Source organism: Ictidomys tridecemlineatus, chromosome 2, assembly GCF_052094955.1.
Source record: "Ictidomys tridecemlineatus isolate mIctTri1 chromosome 2, mIctTri1.hap1, whole genome shotgun sequence".
Classification (NCBI taxonomy): domain Eukaryota; kingdom Metazoa; phylum Chordata; class Mammalia; order Rodentia; family Sciuridae; genus Ictidomys; species Ictidomys tridecemlineatus.
In genome coordinates this window covers 196,769,185-196,784,304 of record NC_135478.1, presented here as the reverse complement: position 1 = coordinate 196,784,304, position 15,120 = coordinate 196,769,185, and the positions used below count along the sequence as shown (strand labels likewise).

Below are 15,120 nucleotides of genomic sequence, written 5' to 3'. Positions count from 1 at the left end.
TGCTAGGCAAGTGCTCTACCACTGAGCTACAACCTCAGCCTTCTATTAAAGGCGATTTTTTTAACATTTTGATTGATATTATACCTTAAAGAAAAAAATAGTATCTTAATACCTAAACTCAGTATAATCTACTGAAAATGTCAAGGCTTGCTCAAGGATCTGAGTTAGTCCTAAGTCAGGCCAAGCTGGAACATTGCACAAACCGTGTCCCGTTTGTCCTCTGTCTGTGGTTCATATTGTACTTTCACATACATCCTCTCATTGGACTCTCATAATTAACTCAAGAAACAGAAATGGAGCAAGAGTTATGATCTCCTTTAGAGATGATGTTTAGTGCCATGGGTCTCCAATTTTTTATTCCACCTGGGACAGGGGAATAGCTCCATTGTCACCAGCTCCATTTAGAGGAGCAGTATCTCTAAGTGCTGTAGCAGAGAGGCAAAAAAAATAAAAAAGACAAAAAGACCATCATGGAGCATATATAATATCTTCTCTCTCAAGAGACTTATAAGCATGAAAAAAACTAAGTGAGTAATTATATTAGGGGAAAATTTCCCTTTTTGGAATGATACTGATCATTCATTCATTTTCCATTCATTCAACAGATCATAGGGCTCCTAATGGGTGGCATGCTTAGTTCCGCCAGGAAGTGAGGAGGGGGCAATACAAAGAGCCAGCCTTCAGGAAAAGTAACATTCTCATGAAATATGCGAAGCAATAAATGAGCACAATCATCTCAGAAGGTGATCCATTCTACACAGGAAATACACGGAAGGGAGGAAAGTGGTTTTTTTTTTTTTTGTATGCGTGATCAGAGAGGTGAGATTTGAGCTAAGACCTGAAGAAATGGCCATCCCAATAGAGCCAAGGGCTGGAAGCTTGGAAGAGCTGCAACAGGGTAGGCCAGCTGCATTGGCCAGACACAGGCAAAAGAGAGAAGTGGACAGAAGCTATGTCGGGGCCTGAAGAGCCTCTAAGGCCAGGGAAAATGGTTGAAGTTTGTTCTAAGCACAAAGAAAGCCACCAAGTCATATCCCACAAGAAAGGGAATGTGATCTGATTTGTGGTTTTAAAAGATTATTCTGCCTGCTAAGTTAGAAGGGCAGAGGTGAAAGAGGAAAGAACAGTGAAGAGGCCATGTTAGTAGCCCAGGCAAAAGATGGTGGTAGTCTGCCTGGTGGAAGAAGGAGCAAAAGCCAAGATACATTCTGAAGCTAGACCTGACAGCATTTGCCAAAGGACCAGATATGGAGGAAGAAGAGGGAAGGGAAGGGACCAAGGATAATTTACAGGTCTTCTAGCTTGAGCATGGGGCAGATGTAAATGCCTTGGATAGGATTATGGGGGGATTAAAAGCCAAGGTTCTATTCTGGTTGTTAAGTTAGAAATGTCTATAACCAATCTAAGAGAAGACATCTGGTAAGAAACTAGATTCGTGAGGCCTAAGCGTAAGGGAGTGAATTTAGAAATGAAAACCATCAGTACATGAGTAATGGTTAAAGACACAGGGCAGAGTGAAAGTTCCTAGGAAAGAGATGGCTAGAACAGTGAGGGGGACTCTGAATTAGACCCTGATCTAGGAACAGAAATAGGAAACAGCAAGGGAATATGAGAATTGCTACCAGAGAAGCAGGAGAAAAAACATACAATCTACATGTTCATAATGGTGCAAGTGCCCCAGGAAGTCCATAAGTAAAGATAAATAACTTCATCAATTGCTTCAGACTACTCTGTTCTTCTGTTATGCTAAAATCACCGTCACCAAAGTCACGTACTTATAAGTGCATTTTTTAGAAACTAGTATACTGCCTGCTATAAAAATCTCACCTTTGCTCCAGTGTCTCCTACTCCACGTAAACCCATTGGTCCGGGGGGTCCTGGTAATCCTCTAGGTCCCTGAGATAACATCAAAACAGGGGCAATGAGCTTCTTTGTAAAATGCAATGCTCAGAAAAAAAACAGAGGAAAGAAGGGTAGGAGAGTAACATTTTCAACATTACACAGTTTAACACTCTTTATTACATATTTTATAACAAACTAGAAGAGAATAGTTTGAATGTTTCCAACATGAAGAAATGATAAATAGTTAAGGAGACTGAAATACAAATCATCCTGATTTGATCATTGTACATTATGTACATTATCAAATTATCATATTGTATTCCACAAATATGTACAATTATGTGTAAGTTTAAAATTTTAAAAAAATACATACATAAAGAAAAAAAGGAAATATCCACACTTACAGACACACCAGGATAGCCGTCGCCTTTGAGTCCTGGAGCACCCTTGGGTCCCTGAGGGCCTTGGGCACCCTAGGTAAATTCCAATACCAGGTGATATCATGAGGCTAAAGCATGAAACACCTGGCAAAACTTAAGCAACACCAACTCAATATACCAAAGAAATATTTGATGAGTGCAAAGGAATAATTTGAAAAATGTTAGGAGATAATCCTACCACATACGGCAATTTGTTACCTCTTCAGAAGCCTTATCCACCTGAGCTCAGGGGGAAGAAGTACAGTTTGAATGTAGGGAATATATAGAAACCACTATAAAGTCCTCGACTGGAAACACAATTATCAGGAATTAGAAAATGGCTTGTGGGTAATATTTCAATTTTCAAAATAACAAATAGTATATCAAAAATCTGGGAAGAACATAAAAAATTCAGTAATCACAATGTGAAATAAGCAAAGTAAATTCATAGCAAAAATTTCAGAGTGGAATAGATAATTCTACACTCCTTGCTGTTGTGTTAGACCTACTGTCTTCATCAATGGTACCCAAATTACATGGGGGCATGAATAAACCCAAATGAAAAAAAAAGGAGATTTTTTTTTTAAGTTATGAAAGAATGGGACATTGATGGTTTGTGGTTCACTATCTTGGGAACTAAGGAAAAGTTATAAATATTGCTTAATAGTGACAATCTCAGGCATCAAAACTTTGAGCAGCAGTCATTCACTTTCCATTCAGAGCTTAGGGAGAGGTAATTTTTGTGTAATTGTAACTACACAAAATTTAATATGTAATTCTCTTACAAATAGAAATCCAAAAGATTTTTGACTAAAGTAAAATGGGGGAACAGGAAGGAAAAAAATGAATCTTTTAGAAGATTTGTTAAATATAAAGTCTAATAAACCATGCCATTCAGTTACTGTGGCATCTTCTACAACCTTGTCAATCAAAGTAAACCACCCTTCCTGGTGCTCATGTTTTAAAATGTGTTTTTTTTCTTTTTACATTAGGAGAAAACTTTAAAAACAGGCAGACTTTTATTTTCCTCAAACAGTAAAAATAAACAATACCCAAGAATTTTCTTTACATACAAGCAAACTCTGAGATCAAATTGGTACTACTCCAACCCCAAATGTTGTCCAAAAGTTCTCTCTCTAAAACTTCCTAATTCTATGACTGAATGATTGATTAGGGGAAGGAAAAATAGCACATACCTTTAAAGCAATGATAAATTTATTTTGAAACCATGCAACAGCTGTTTTCTCCTAGTAAATCTAAGAGACTAGTTTTATGTGATTAGACTTCTTAAAAATGATCATCTTTAAGAAATGTGTAGCCCCATATAAAAACTTAATGCACTATTTCATCAACAAAAACTTATGATTTTTTAAAAGATGTACAATAAAGAAAAAGCACATAGTCTTTAGAGGAGGTGAATTTTAGTACGTCCCCTGCTACAGGAAATTGGTCACTGAGTTTGAAAACTCAGAAGCAATTTTTTTTATGCTATTCCAATTACATTTAAGGTTTAAGCTCTGAACATTCGTGTACAAGACTTATCCCCAAATAATATTCCCATTTCTTCCCATCCTTATACCAGGAAAAGGCCTGCAACAAAATAAAGCAATAACTGCCTCCCTGGTTAAGCTGAAAAAAAAAATTGGAATCAAAATTCACTTTTCAAATCTCTCATCTAAGTTCCAAGCAATAATCAATCATCAGCTGTTATTGATAAACCTCTGCACCCACAGTATGGGGCAAAAAAAAAAAAAACATAGAAACACAGTTTACAAACATTTTCTTTTCCTAGATATCTTTGCCCTCTCTCCTGCAAAAAATTTTACTTAGCTGGTTGCTTCTAATGTTAATAGGAAATATCAAGAGAATAGGGGTAGACTTTTATTTTGAACTCTTCACAGTGTTTTTATATATGGAATTTTGCCACTTGGCCTTTCTGCACTGGATTCAAGGGAATGTCCTAAAAATGATTTACTTTGAAGTCTTTCATTCAACAGAAATTTGGATGAAAATTGAAATCTGGTGTTTTGAAATGGGTCTGAGAGTTCCTTGAAATAGTACACAAAAGTGAATTAATAGGCCAAAACCTCCATTGGCCATTCAAAGAAGCATGTGACCTTCCAAAACCGTAAAAGCTAATGAATTAGGAAATAATGGCAGAAAGAATAGCATTAGAGCCCAAAGGATTAGGAAGATGTTTGGTTGAAAGCAAATATCTTTAAATACAATTACCTACAATGCCCAATGTTCATCAGCAGGAAAGAAGTGAGGTTTGAAAACTCTAGCAGCACATTTAATTAGACTTTATTCTTATTTCAAAGGAAGTCTGGAGAGATAAGTATAAATCATGGATTTGTGTATACACAGTTATCAAACAGGATGAAAACTGTCACACCGATGTAATTAAAGAAAGTCATGTCTGCAGTTTCTCACCAGAAAAAAGGAATTTTTATCTAGGGGCAGTGGTGCACAACTGTTATCCTAGTGGCTTGGGAAGCTGAGGCAGGAGAATCATGAGTTCAAAGCCAACCTCAGCAACTGAGCAAGGCGCTAAGCAATTCTGTCTCTAAATAAACACAAAGTAGGGCTGGGGATGTGGCTCAGTGGCCGAGTGCCCCTGAGTTCAATCACCAGTACCCCCCCTCAAAAAAAGGAATTTTATTTTCTTGAGCTATCTACATAGCTTAGGTTCCATATAACACGAAGTCTGGGGTAGGGTGAAGAACTCATCCCAGTTTGCATAAGATTTTCCCAGCTTCAGTCCTGAAAGCCTAGCATCCTAAGAACCCTCAATCTTGGACAAACTAGGGCACTCAGCACTCCAGCAGGAAGAAGTGCTAAAACAATAAGAAGAGTGGAGGATCTTCAACACTCCAATTTATGTCTGTTTTTAATAGGTTGTGAATTATGTTTCATTTAAAAGACAACTCCAACTTTTCTTTTTTTTCAGTTTAAGTACTTTAACCTTTTTAGCTAAATGAGACATATGATACGAGAATATAGAAATGTGCCTCAAAGCTCCATGGCAATACGCTATTCATTTAATAAGTATTAATTATGGGGCCTGGAAGTCTGTTCCCATAAACAGAGATGGTTGATACCTAGGAATGTTATAAATGCTAAATTTTGCTGCAATGTTGGGTATAGTGTGAAAAGGGAAATGGTGATTTGTGACCATGGAAAACCAGTTGGTTAAGCTTTTGTATAATTATTTATGTTTTCACCTGAAATAACTCAAAAGGATGAAAAATCAAAGCAAGCAAAATTTTGATCCAATAAAGCTTCCAAATGTGAGCTCTTTTGGACAGTGTCTTGCAAACAGCTACACTCTCATTGGTAAATAAATGAAAGAGCCAGAGGCCATTAAAACCCTTATATCATAGACATTGCAAAAACAGCATTTTCAAATAATTGTCTAATCAGCAAAAATATAACCATAGGAACTACTGTTTTCCACATGAGTAAAAAAATAAAATGATTTTTAAAGAATATAGTTCTAAAATTTATCTCATCAACACAGAGGATTTACAAGTAGAAAAATCCACTTAATAAGTACTAGGCTTTGGATCTTGACTGTCCCCCAATGGTTCATGTGTTAAAGGCTTGGACCCCTGTCTGTGGCACTAAAATTGGGTGTGGGTAGACACTTTAAGAGGTGGGGAAGCTAGATCATTGTAGTTGTGCCTTTGAAGGGGACAATGGGACCTTGCATGGCCTCTTCCTGTTCTTTCTTGGCTTCCTGGTTGCCTGGAGTTGAAAAGGCCCCCACCATGTGTTCTTGCCATCATACACTATGACACCACAGGCCCAAAGCAAGAAGGCCCAGCAAACATGGACTGCAACCATGAGCCAAAATAAACTTTTCCTCCTTCGGAGTTGATTATTTCGAGTATTTTGTCATAGCCATGAAAAGCTAACACTTCAGCCATTAAGTCGACTTCTCACATGCAAAGAAAGGAAAAGAACATGAATAAAGCGTACCTTTGGTCCTCGAATAAAAAGTCCAGGTTCTCCTTTAAATCCAGGCATCCCAGGACCTCCTCTATCTCCCTGTACATTTCAAATAACATTCACAGGCTCCAGGTTGTGTGAGAAACCACAAGGCACACAGCATAAAAGAGACTGGCCAATCTGAAAGAGCTTAATCTACCATCTCAGGTCTTAAAATATTATATTTTTTTAACAAATTTGAGGGGAAGTTCAAATCCTAATAAAACTTGCCAATAAAGACTACTACAGCTGTTTGGAGAAAACCCACTGAAATAATAAGTGGCAATTTAGACTCAAATATTTAAGCTGTAAGAATGCCTGGGGATGTTCTTAAAACTCAGAGTATTTCTTTTCTGCCAAGCTTTTCAATTATAGATCCTAGTAAATTTTTTTCTGAATAAATGCAATAAAATTCTTGCCTGCCCTGGGGTCTAGGATTTGGAAGAAGTAGTACAGGATGAAGTTAACACTGGAAAGTCTGTTAACTGCAGTGGCTAACTCTACTGCTGGCTTTTGGTCTGCTTATCTGTGAAATATCAGGGTTAAATGAGAACATTTCTTAGGGATCTCCCAAAATAGAAATTCTAGTTCACTAAATCATGATCCACTGGGACCATAAAATATAAATTTTTTTCCCCTCTAACTGCCACAGATCCAAGTAAAAGGAAAAAATTTCTAAGAATATATACCTTTGGCCCAGGTGGTCCAGGAATTGATGGTCCAGGCATTCCAAAAGGGCCCATAATGCCCTGTTCACCCTTGAAAAGAGGAAAAAAAAACTACAATGTCTAATTTTAGAATATTAATCTTTCATAAATTAATGTGAAAATAATTTGAGCACCTTTTGTAAATCATTGCTAAAGTAGTCAATCCATAAGATTTCAATGTTCTTTATTAAATGTATTCAGTTAATTCCTAAGTGTTAGAAGAAATTTAATCTCTTGAGCAACTTTTCACTAGCTAATACAGATGTTGCAATCCACCGTCCTTCCCTTTTGTATTGTATGCCAGGAAGCTCAGAAAGAAATGTTTTGTTAAATTATAGCAATGTCTTCCACATAAGTTTTAGAGTACATTTCAAATTTCAATTTTTTTTCTTTTTTTGTTTCATTTTAATGGCCTATAGTATATCTTTTTTTTGTGGCAGGGGGTATGGAGGATGGAACTCAGTTGCAATCAACCATTGAGCCACATCCCCAGCCCTATTTTGTATGTTATTTGAAGACAGGGTCTCACTGAGTTGCTTAGCACCTTGCTTTTTGCTGATGCTGGCTTTGAACTTGCAATCCTCCTGCCTCAGCCTCTGGAGCTGCTGGGATTACAGGTATGTGCCAAGGCACCGGGCTCAATCTTCCACTGTATGTTATCTTACATCCTTTTTTAGAAGTTGAGAGTGAGTTCATAGATTTTTTAAAAAATTAACTTTGGATAGGGCTGGGGAAGTGGCTCAAGCAGTAATGCGCTCGCCTAGCATGCGCGGGGTGCTGGGTTCGATCCTCAGCACCACATAAAAATAAAGATGTTGTATCCACCAAAAACTGAAAAATAAATATAAAAAAATGAACTTTGGATAGAAAACTTAAAGCACCTTTTTTTCTTTTCCTCCCCTTTCTGCTCTCTTCCTCCCTAACTACCTTTTTGGATTTAATAGTAAGTCATAGAGACTCAATTTGGAGCAAGAGGCAATTCCTCTGTCTCACCTGAAATGTAAACCAGCAATTCTCAAATTTTAGTAAGCATAAGAATTATCAAAAGAGTTAGGTAGATATGCAGCCCTAGGTTTCAAGTCCCAAAGCTTCAGATTGATCTAGGGGTGTAGCCCAGGAATAGGCATGTTCATGAAGTACTTCTGATGACTCTGACATGGACCCCATTACCGTACTTTAGAAAACCATATTTCAAAGCAACTTTCACTGCACACACCACAAATCCCATTGTTTATGAAAATTGATAACATATAAGATAGTTTGGGAATAAAATTGATTTAAAATAAACAAGACAGGCATTGTGATGCACACATATAATCCCAGTAATTCTGTAGGCTACGACAGGAGGATTACAAATTTGAGACTGGTCTGGGCAATTTACTGAGACCCTAATTCAAAATAAAAATTAAAAAGGGACTAGGGATGTAGCTCAGTGTTAAAGTGCCCCTGGGTTCAATTTCAAGTATGTATAAATAAATAAATCTATACTGGAATGTGGTCAGAATTTTACTGCCAGAGTTTTTACAATCAGAACAATTTGGAAACTATTGCTCTGGAGTAGAAGTGGCCAAAGCCACGCTGCCCCCAGATTTTGAAGAGCACTGGGCTAACAATAGGTTTTCATGGATGCAATGTCTTCAATTTTGCTTCTTAGCCCACAAATTTAAATATTTACTATCTGCCCTTTACAAAAAAAAAAAAAAAAACCGTGGAGAACTGCACTAGCGGTTGATCTATTTCGATGCTATGCTTCTATCTGACCCTCTAGGACTTCAGATTGATGACTAATCCTTCCCCTGCCTGATTCATTTCCTCTGAGCTGTCTCTTGGGTTTCCCACTTCCTCCAGGAGGGACCCCATGGATCTGATTCACCAGTGAAGAGCCAGTGTCCATCTTCCCACCTAAGGCCTCTACTGGTAAAATTATCCAATACAACCCACAAGGTAAGAACGCCAATCTGCTGGGGCCCAGTCCTTGTGAGGGTATGTACAAGCCAGTCCTTAAACCTGAACTCTGTAGGGTTTGGCACAATGCATAACCAGTACTGGCACATACATGACAGTCAGGATCTGGCCACAGATAAACCCCCTATCCAATCCTGTGACAAAGAAACAAGATGTCTGTTGAAATTCCTCACTAAAATTAGAGGCAAAGAAAAATTATGCTTCTAAATTTAATTTGTTCTTATTTTTAAAGGCTCATTTTAAACTATAAAAAGTATCACAGAAAGTATACAGTATTTAGGCATACAAAGCCCCTGGATGAAGGTACGATTATGCTTTAAAATATGGCAATTCTGCAACTCCACCTTAAGGGGAAAAAAATCCTTATTTCAAAAATATAAAAATACTCACTTTGAGTAAGAGCAACAAAAACATTAAAAGTAAGCCCTGTTATTCACACTAATACGACACATTTATTATATAGTGGACATTTCTCAAATTGTGCTTCTTGAACTACCAATGTCTGAGGACTTTCTTGGAGAAATGCAGATTACGGGGACCCACCCACTTATTGAATCCTTGTCTCTAGGAATAGGACCAAGAAATATGGATTTGTAACAAGCTCACCAGGTGACACTGATGGACGCTAGCATTTCAGAATCACTGGTCTACAGGCGAGGCTTTGGTTTTTTACCTGCTCTTGCTAATACCATTCTTTAAAATTTGCTCTTCAATCATCTCATCCTTGAATATACTCCTTATCTCTTTTCTTACAATCAGCATCTTCCGAGAGGCATAAATTCTCTTGGATTTGCGGTTTACTTCTTGACATATTCAACACAGTCACCATGTTCTCACCTGACTCAGGACACTTACCTCCTTGCCTTACAGTCTCCTTCAATTCCTCCTCAGCTCCCTGTTCTGGACAATTTATGAGGATCACAGGCCCCTATTTTCTATTTCACAGTATGGATTTTTTCTCTCTGAATAACTCCATGTGATGAATACTTACTAGGTGCCAGGTGCCATGCTGAATGATTTATTAACTCCCTATATTCATAATAACTCTGTGAAATTCATCATATTTTGTTCTTTCCATATGGGAAGCAACTGGCTCTGAGAAGCTGGAGCCGAGTCCAATGGAAGGGGCCTCCTGAAGCCTGCTCCTCCTCAGGCCGTGCTGCCTCTCAGTCCCCCAACTTCTGGTTCAGCCAAATGAGACCATGAAGAATTGGTATTTTCTACGGCCCCAGCTTTATCTCAACTTCTGACTGTTTGGTAATTGAGCAGGTTGACATACAGATTCCCTCTTAGAAGCATAAATATTCCAGTGAAGACTACATACTCCATGGATCTCTTTACTGAATTCTATTTGGGTCTGGGAGTAGAATGTTTTCTAAAGGCTTTTTTTTTCATTATTATTATTTGGGAGATTTTGTTTTGTATTTGTTGGGAAGGAAACAAGTAATCAAATTTGCAGTGGAATTCTAATCTATTGAAACCAGACACAATTACAATCTCCTGAAAGCATAAATGAGAATATAAGAAACATACCTTTGGCCCCGCGGGTCCTGGAAATCCCATATGTCCTTGATTTCCTTTGCTTCCTTTCTTTCCTTCATCACCCTGACAAAATAATTATGAAAATATAGATGTTGTAGTAACAAACCCTCTCCTAACCTAACAGTGACCACCTCCAAGCCAGATTCTCAACAAATATCAATTTTAAGGCCATATGCCTGAGCCTGGCTTAGTTGTACAGGGTTTGTCAGTGTTCTTCAGAAAAACTGAGTAACTCCAGAATTGTTCTGTCTTCATCAATTATTCAATATGACTTAATATTTTTAAAAATCTACATTCTGAATCTTTGAGAACTTTTACTTGAATTTATACTTGTTTTGCGCCCTTGGTCTATTAACAGATGGTTCGGAGGCATTCAGAGTTTCGGGAAAGAGATCCGACTATGCTTTTTCATCCTGTCTTTCTGTTTTAATGCTATTTCGGTTTTAAAACATAAAAAAAAAACATTTTTTACAATCCCATTTCTTCCCCAGTGGGGAGTCTAGTTCATTACTCCCAAGGAGACAAATCATGGTAACATAGGTTCTGTCGTAAGATATTTCAGCATTAACCCGAAGCAGATCCCAAAACAGCCTTCTGGATATTTCCAGCATGGCTGTGTTGGGCAGGGCTCTCCCAAAGCAGTTGTTGCCTTCAATCAGGAAGCCTCCCAACTTTATGACACTGTTTCAACTAAGGCTCTCCTGCTGTTATCATCAGGGTGTCCAGTTGGGGTTCAGGTCCTGGTGCCCCAAAGAATTGAGCAAGTGTACAGAAGTAACAGGCAAAGTACGGATTTACTGAAGGTGAAGGTAAAAGTAGCACTCCTTAAGTTGGAACAGAGTGGGCCCAATGTCTGGAAATTAGAGTTTTATATGTGGAGCTGTGAGATGTTGTCTTCCCTAGATGGACCTGATTCAAGGCCTTACCCTACTTGCTCCTATTGGTTACCTTAAATACCTGATTCAAATATGGTCCAATTTTCCCCCATTGGTTACTTTAGAAAACCTAATTATAATACTGCCCACTTTATCCCCATTGGTCGTTTTAAAATACCAAACCTGTGGTGGAAGTTGTCGTGGTTATAAGGCCTCAGTGGCGGGAGTTGTCATGGTAATGGGACTTACCCTACACAGGGACATGAGAGCGCATCCCCTGTCTATTCTTCAGCAGCATTTTTCTTAAACCCTGCTCCACCATCTTGGCATCCTGAACTACTGCCTAATACTGCCAAATCCACATGTGGACCCACCCCACCAAAGGTATTGCTCTTTGGGATTTGCAGTTGAGGTCACTTAAATACTCATGATATAAATGATTAAACCATGGTTTTCAAACTTGAGCATCTGAATCACCTGGAGGGCTTGTTAGAGTAGATTGCTGGGCCCCACACCCAGCATTTCTTACTCAGTAGGTCTTCAATGGTGCCCGATTTTAATTTGCATGTCTGACATTCCCAGGTGATGTGACTGTTTCTGGTCCTGGAACCACATATTGATGACCAATAGACTATTCTACAGTCATCAGCAAAAAAAATGTTCCACCAAGAAGAAGAGGTGGGCTCCCATGGAAAGGACAGATGAAATGAACTCCCAGAGTCCATACTAATGGACAGCAGCAACATAGGTTAAAAAAACAGGTGTCCAATTATCACTATCACATCATTATTACTGTCATCAGAGACAAAACATAACCAACGCTATTTATTTTCTTCCACACCTACTTATTGACCTCAATTACCCCAGAAGAAAAGGAACATAACTAAATGAAATGAGGTGTCAACACTGCACCATGGCCTGCCTGGGCTGTAAGATGATCCTGCCACTCTTCTCCAATGGCCTTCCAGAAGCCACAGATCACCTCAAAGCCACAAGTCTAGTGGCCTTTCCCTGCAGTGCACATTCTCCTTGTTTATTTTGTAGTATTTATAGTGTCACAGGACATAGACTTCTTAAGCTATCAATTATAATTTTATTAGAATTATAATAAAATATTAATAAGTATACAAATTTCATTTTTACTTTATTCATACATCATCCATAAGAATCTTTATGTGCATATTGATGACTATTTTATACAAGTTACGGAGACATCTGGCACCTTGGAGGCTGTCAATTATGTCACTACTAGCCTCACCCTACTGATGAATTTATATTTCTCATCTTCACACAGAAAGATGTCATTCAACCAGCATTTCTACAGGGTGTAAAACACACCACATTGTGAAATAAAATCACCATTTATTTTATTTTTAAATCCTTATCTATTTATTTACTTTGTGGTGTCAAGGAGCAAACCCAGGGCCTTGCACAGGCCAAGCACACAGCTTACACAGCGCCCCCCTGGATTGCCATTAAAAAAGTTATATTTCTTATTATTGTATGAGATTCTATAAAGATCTGAAGAAAATTTAGGGACTTTCAAGTTTCAACAATGTGTCCTGAGGCATCTTTTCCTTCTATGTGTTTTTTAAATGTCAATGTGACCATTTATTGAGAAAACATGTGTTGAACTCTTCTCTATGCTGTGTCTTATGATAGATGTTAGGAAAATAAAAATGAATAATACATTGCTGTCTTCCAAAACCTTACAAGATAGTATCCATAATTTAAAGCCAGATGTAAATACAATTGACACAGCAAGAATAAAAACCAAATTTCTCCTAGGTTGGTTCCTTAGCCTCAGGACCAGAACATAGATAGGCTGTTTCCCCCAACATCTTGTCATTTGCAAACCTTGGGGCCAGGTTGTCCTTTTCCAGGCGGTCCTTCTGGGCCTCTTGTTCCTGGAAGCCCGGCTTCTCCCTAGAGGAAATCACACTGAAGTCTTAGCTAACGTTCCATAGACAGAATACATAATTCTACCTTGTCTCCTCTTATTGCCAGCAGATTCAGCTGAGACCCTCCACTCTAGTCTCAAAATTAATTTGGAAGCATATCAATGAATAAATTAACATTAAACTTCAGTTCAACCAGAGCAGCTGAAATATCATGAAAAAGTCTAATTTCTCAGCCAATTTCCAAAGCAATAAGCTCACTTTCCTTTGGCTCTTCATTCACATTTCGTGGATATTATTTTTAACAAGAAAGACCTTCAGCCTTTCCATCTGCTGTTTTTCAGTACTTTTATTGAAAAATGAGTATTTCAAATGTCAACTCAAAATTATTCAGGAAATCTTTACAATGGTCTTACTTCCTGAATGCATTTACAGACTCTCCTTTTGGAAGGGGTAAAAGGGGTATTTTTCTTTAAGTTTAAATTAATGTGCTTTCTAGAAATCCTGAAGGAACTAGGTTACTGGAAAATGCCAAGGCCAAAATACCAGAGAGGAGGCAGAGAATGTGAAACACTATTTTAGCCTTTAAATTGGTGCTCTTTCTATCCAGAGTAAGTGAAAGGGAAATTTTAAATTGTGTGACTTTTCTTTTTAAAGATACTCTTTGTCCTGGATGGTTTAATTTGAGCTCCTACAGGACCAAGATACCAGTCTGGTCCAATGGTTTGGACTCCAATAATATGAAAACTTTACTCTTACCTTCTTCCCTGCAGCTCCATCTTCTCCTGGTTCTCCTGTTTGACCTGGGGAACCTTTTGAACCTGGCTCCCCCTGGTGGATAAACAAAGATATTATCTCCCTTAAGTTTGTATTTACCAACCACCTACATTCCGAGGTACTTGCAATTGGATACATCTTACAATGTTTGAGAAAAGTCTCTGAGATGAGAAATCTGATTAGTAATTAATAGTAACTAAGCTGGTTGACCTTGGGCACATTACTTCACATTCTGGGCCTCAGTTCTGTATTCTATGGCCATGGGTTCAATAGCAAGCCCCCCCAAAGTAAACTTGGTTAGAATAGAGTCTTTGCAGATATGGTCAAATTAAGATCAGATAATTAAGATGAGTCCTAATAAAGTATTAATGGTGTCTTGATAAAAATAGGAAAATTTCAAGTGAAGAAAAATATACAGGGAAATCATCATGTGGCCACAGAGACAAAGACAAAAGTGAAAATAGTAGTAGGGCAAGGATCAGGACCACAGCTACACAGACAAGCAAGGATTCTGCCTCCAGGCCTGGGGGAAAGCAAGGCCTGTGAACACTTTGACTTTGGACTTATAGCATCCAAAAACCATGATTTTTTGTTTTCCTAAGCCACCAAGTTTGTGGTTCTTTGTTATAACATTACCTCTGGAAAAACTAACACAAAATGAAATGAAAAATTGGGCCCCAACACCACTTCCAGTTCTCATATTCAATCATTCTATTTGCTTTCAACTTAATTTGTGATTAAAAATAAGTTCTTGCTGGGTGTGGTGGCACATGCCTATAATCCCAGCAACTCAAAAGGGTAAGACAGGAGGATCATGAGTTCAAAGCCAGCCTCAGCAAATGCAAGGCATTAAGCAACTCAGTGAGACCCTGTCTCTAAATTTAAAAAACACAAAAATAGGGCTGGGGATGTGGCTCAGTGATTGAGTGCCCCTGAGTCTAATCCCTGATACCTCCAAAAAAGAAAAAAAAAAGTTCTTTAAAATATTCATTAAAAAGTGTTAACTTCAAAGAGCATAAAAGTGTTCATGCTGCACTTAGTAAAAGCAAAAAAATATTGACTTAATCAAAAAAACATTTCTGCCAATATAAAAAAAACTACTGGG

General features: G+C 38.0%; 1 protein-coding gene across 5 annotated transcripts in view; it reads right to left on the bottom strand.

Moving 5' to 3' along the window:
* The window catches only part of Col28a1 (collagen type XXVIII alpha 1 chain), a 176,511-nt gene that overhangs the window by 93,975 nt on the left and 67,416 nt on the right, over positions 1 to 15,120 (bottom strand). For all 5 annotated transcript variants that reach the window (XM_078040379.1, XM_021730704.3, XM_078040380.1 and 2 more), the window contains exons 19-25: positions 13,998 to 14,069; positions 13,198 to 13,266; positions 10,457 to 10,528; positions 6,941 to 7,009; positions 6,243 to 6,311; positions 2,247 to 2,315; positions 1,828 to 1,896 (exon numbers count right to left, since the gene is read on the bottom strand). In XM_078040379.1, the coding sequence (XP_077896505.1) occupies positions 1,828 to 1,896; positions 2,247 to 2,315; positions 6,243 to 6,311; positions 6,941 to 7,009; positions 10,457 to 10,528; positions 13,198 to 13,266; positions 13,998 to 14,069 (489 nt within the window). The remainder of the gene's footprint in view (positions 1 to 1,827; positions 1,897 to 2,246; positions 2,316 to 6,242; positions 6,312 to 6,940; positions 7,010 to 10,456; positions 10,529 to 13,197; positions 13,267 to 13,997; positions 14,070 to 15,120) is intronic.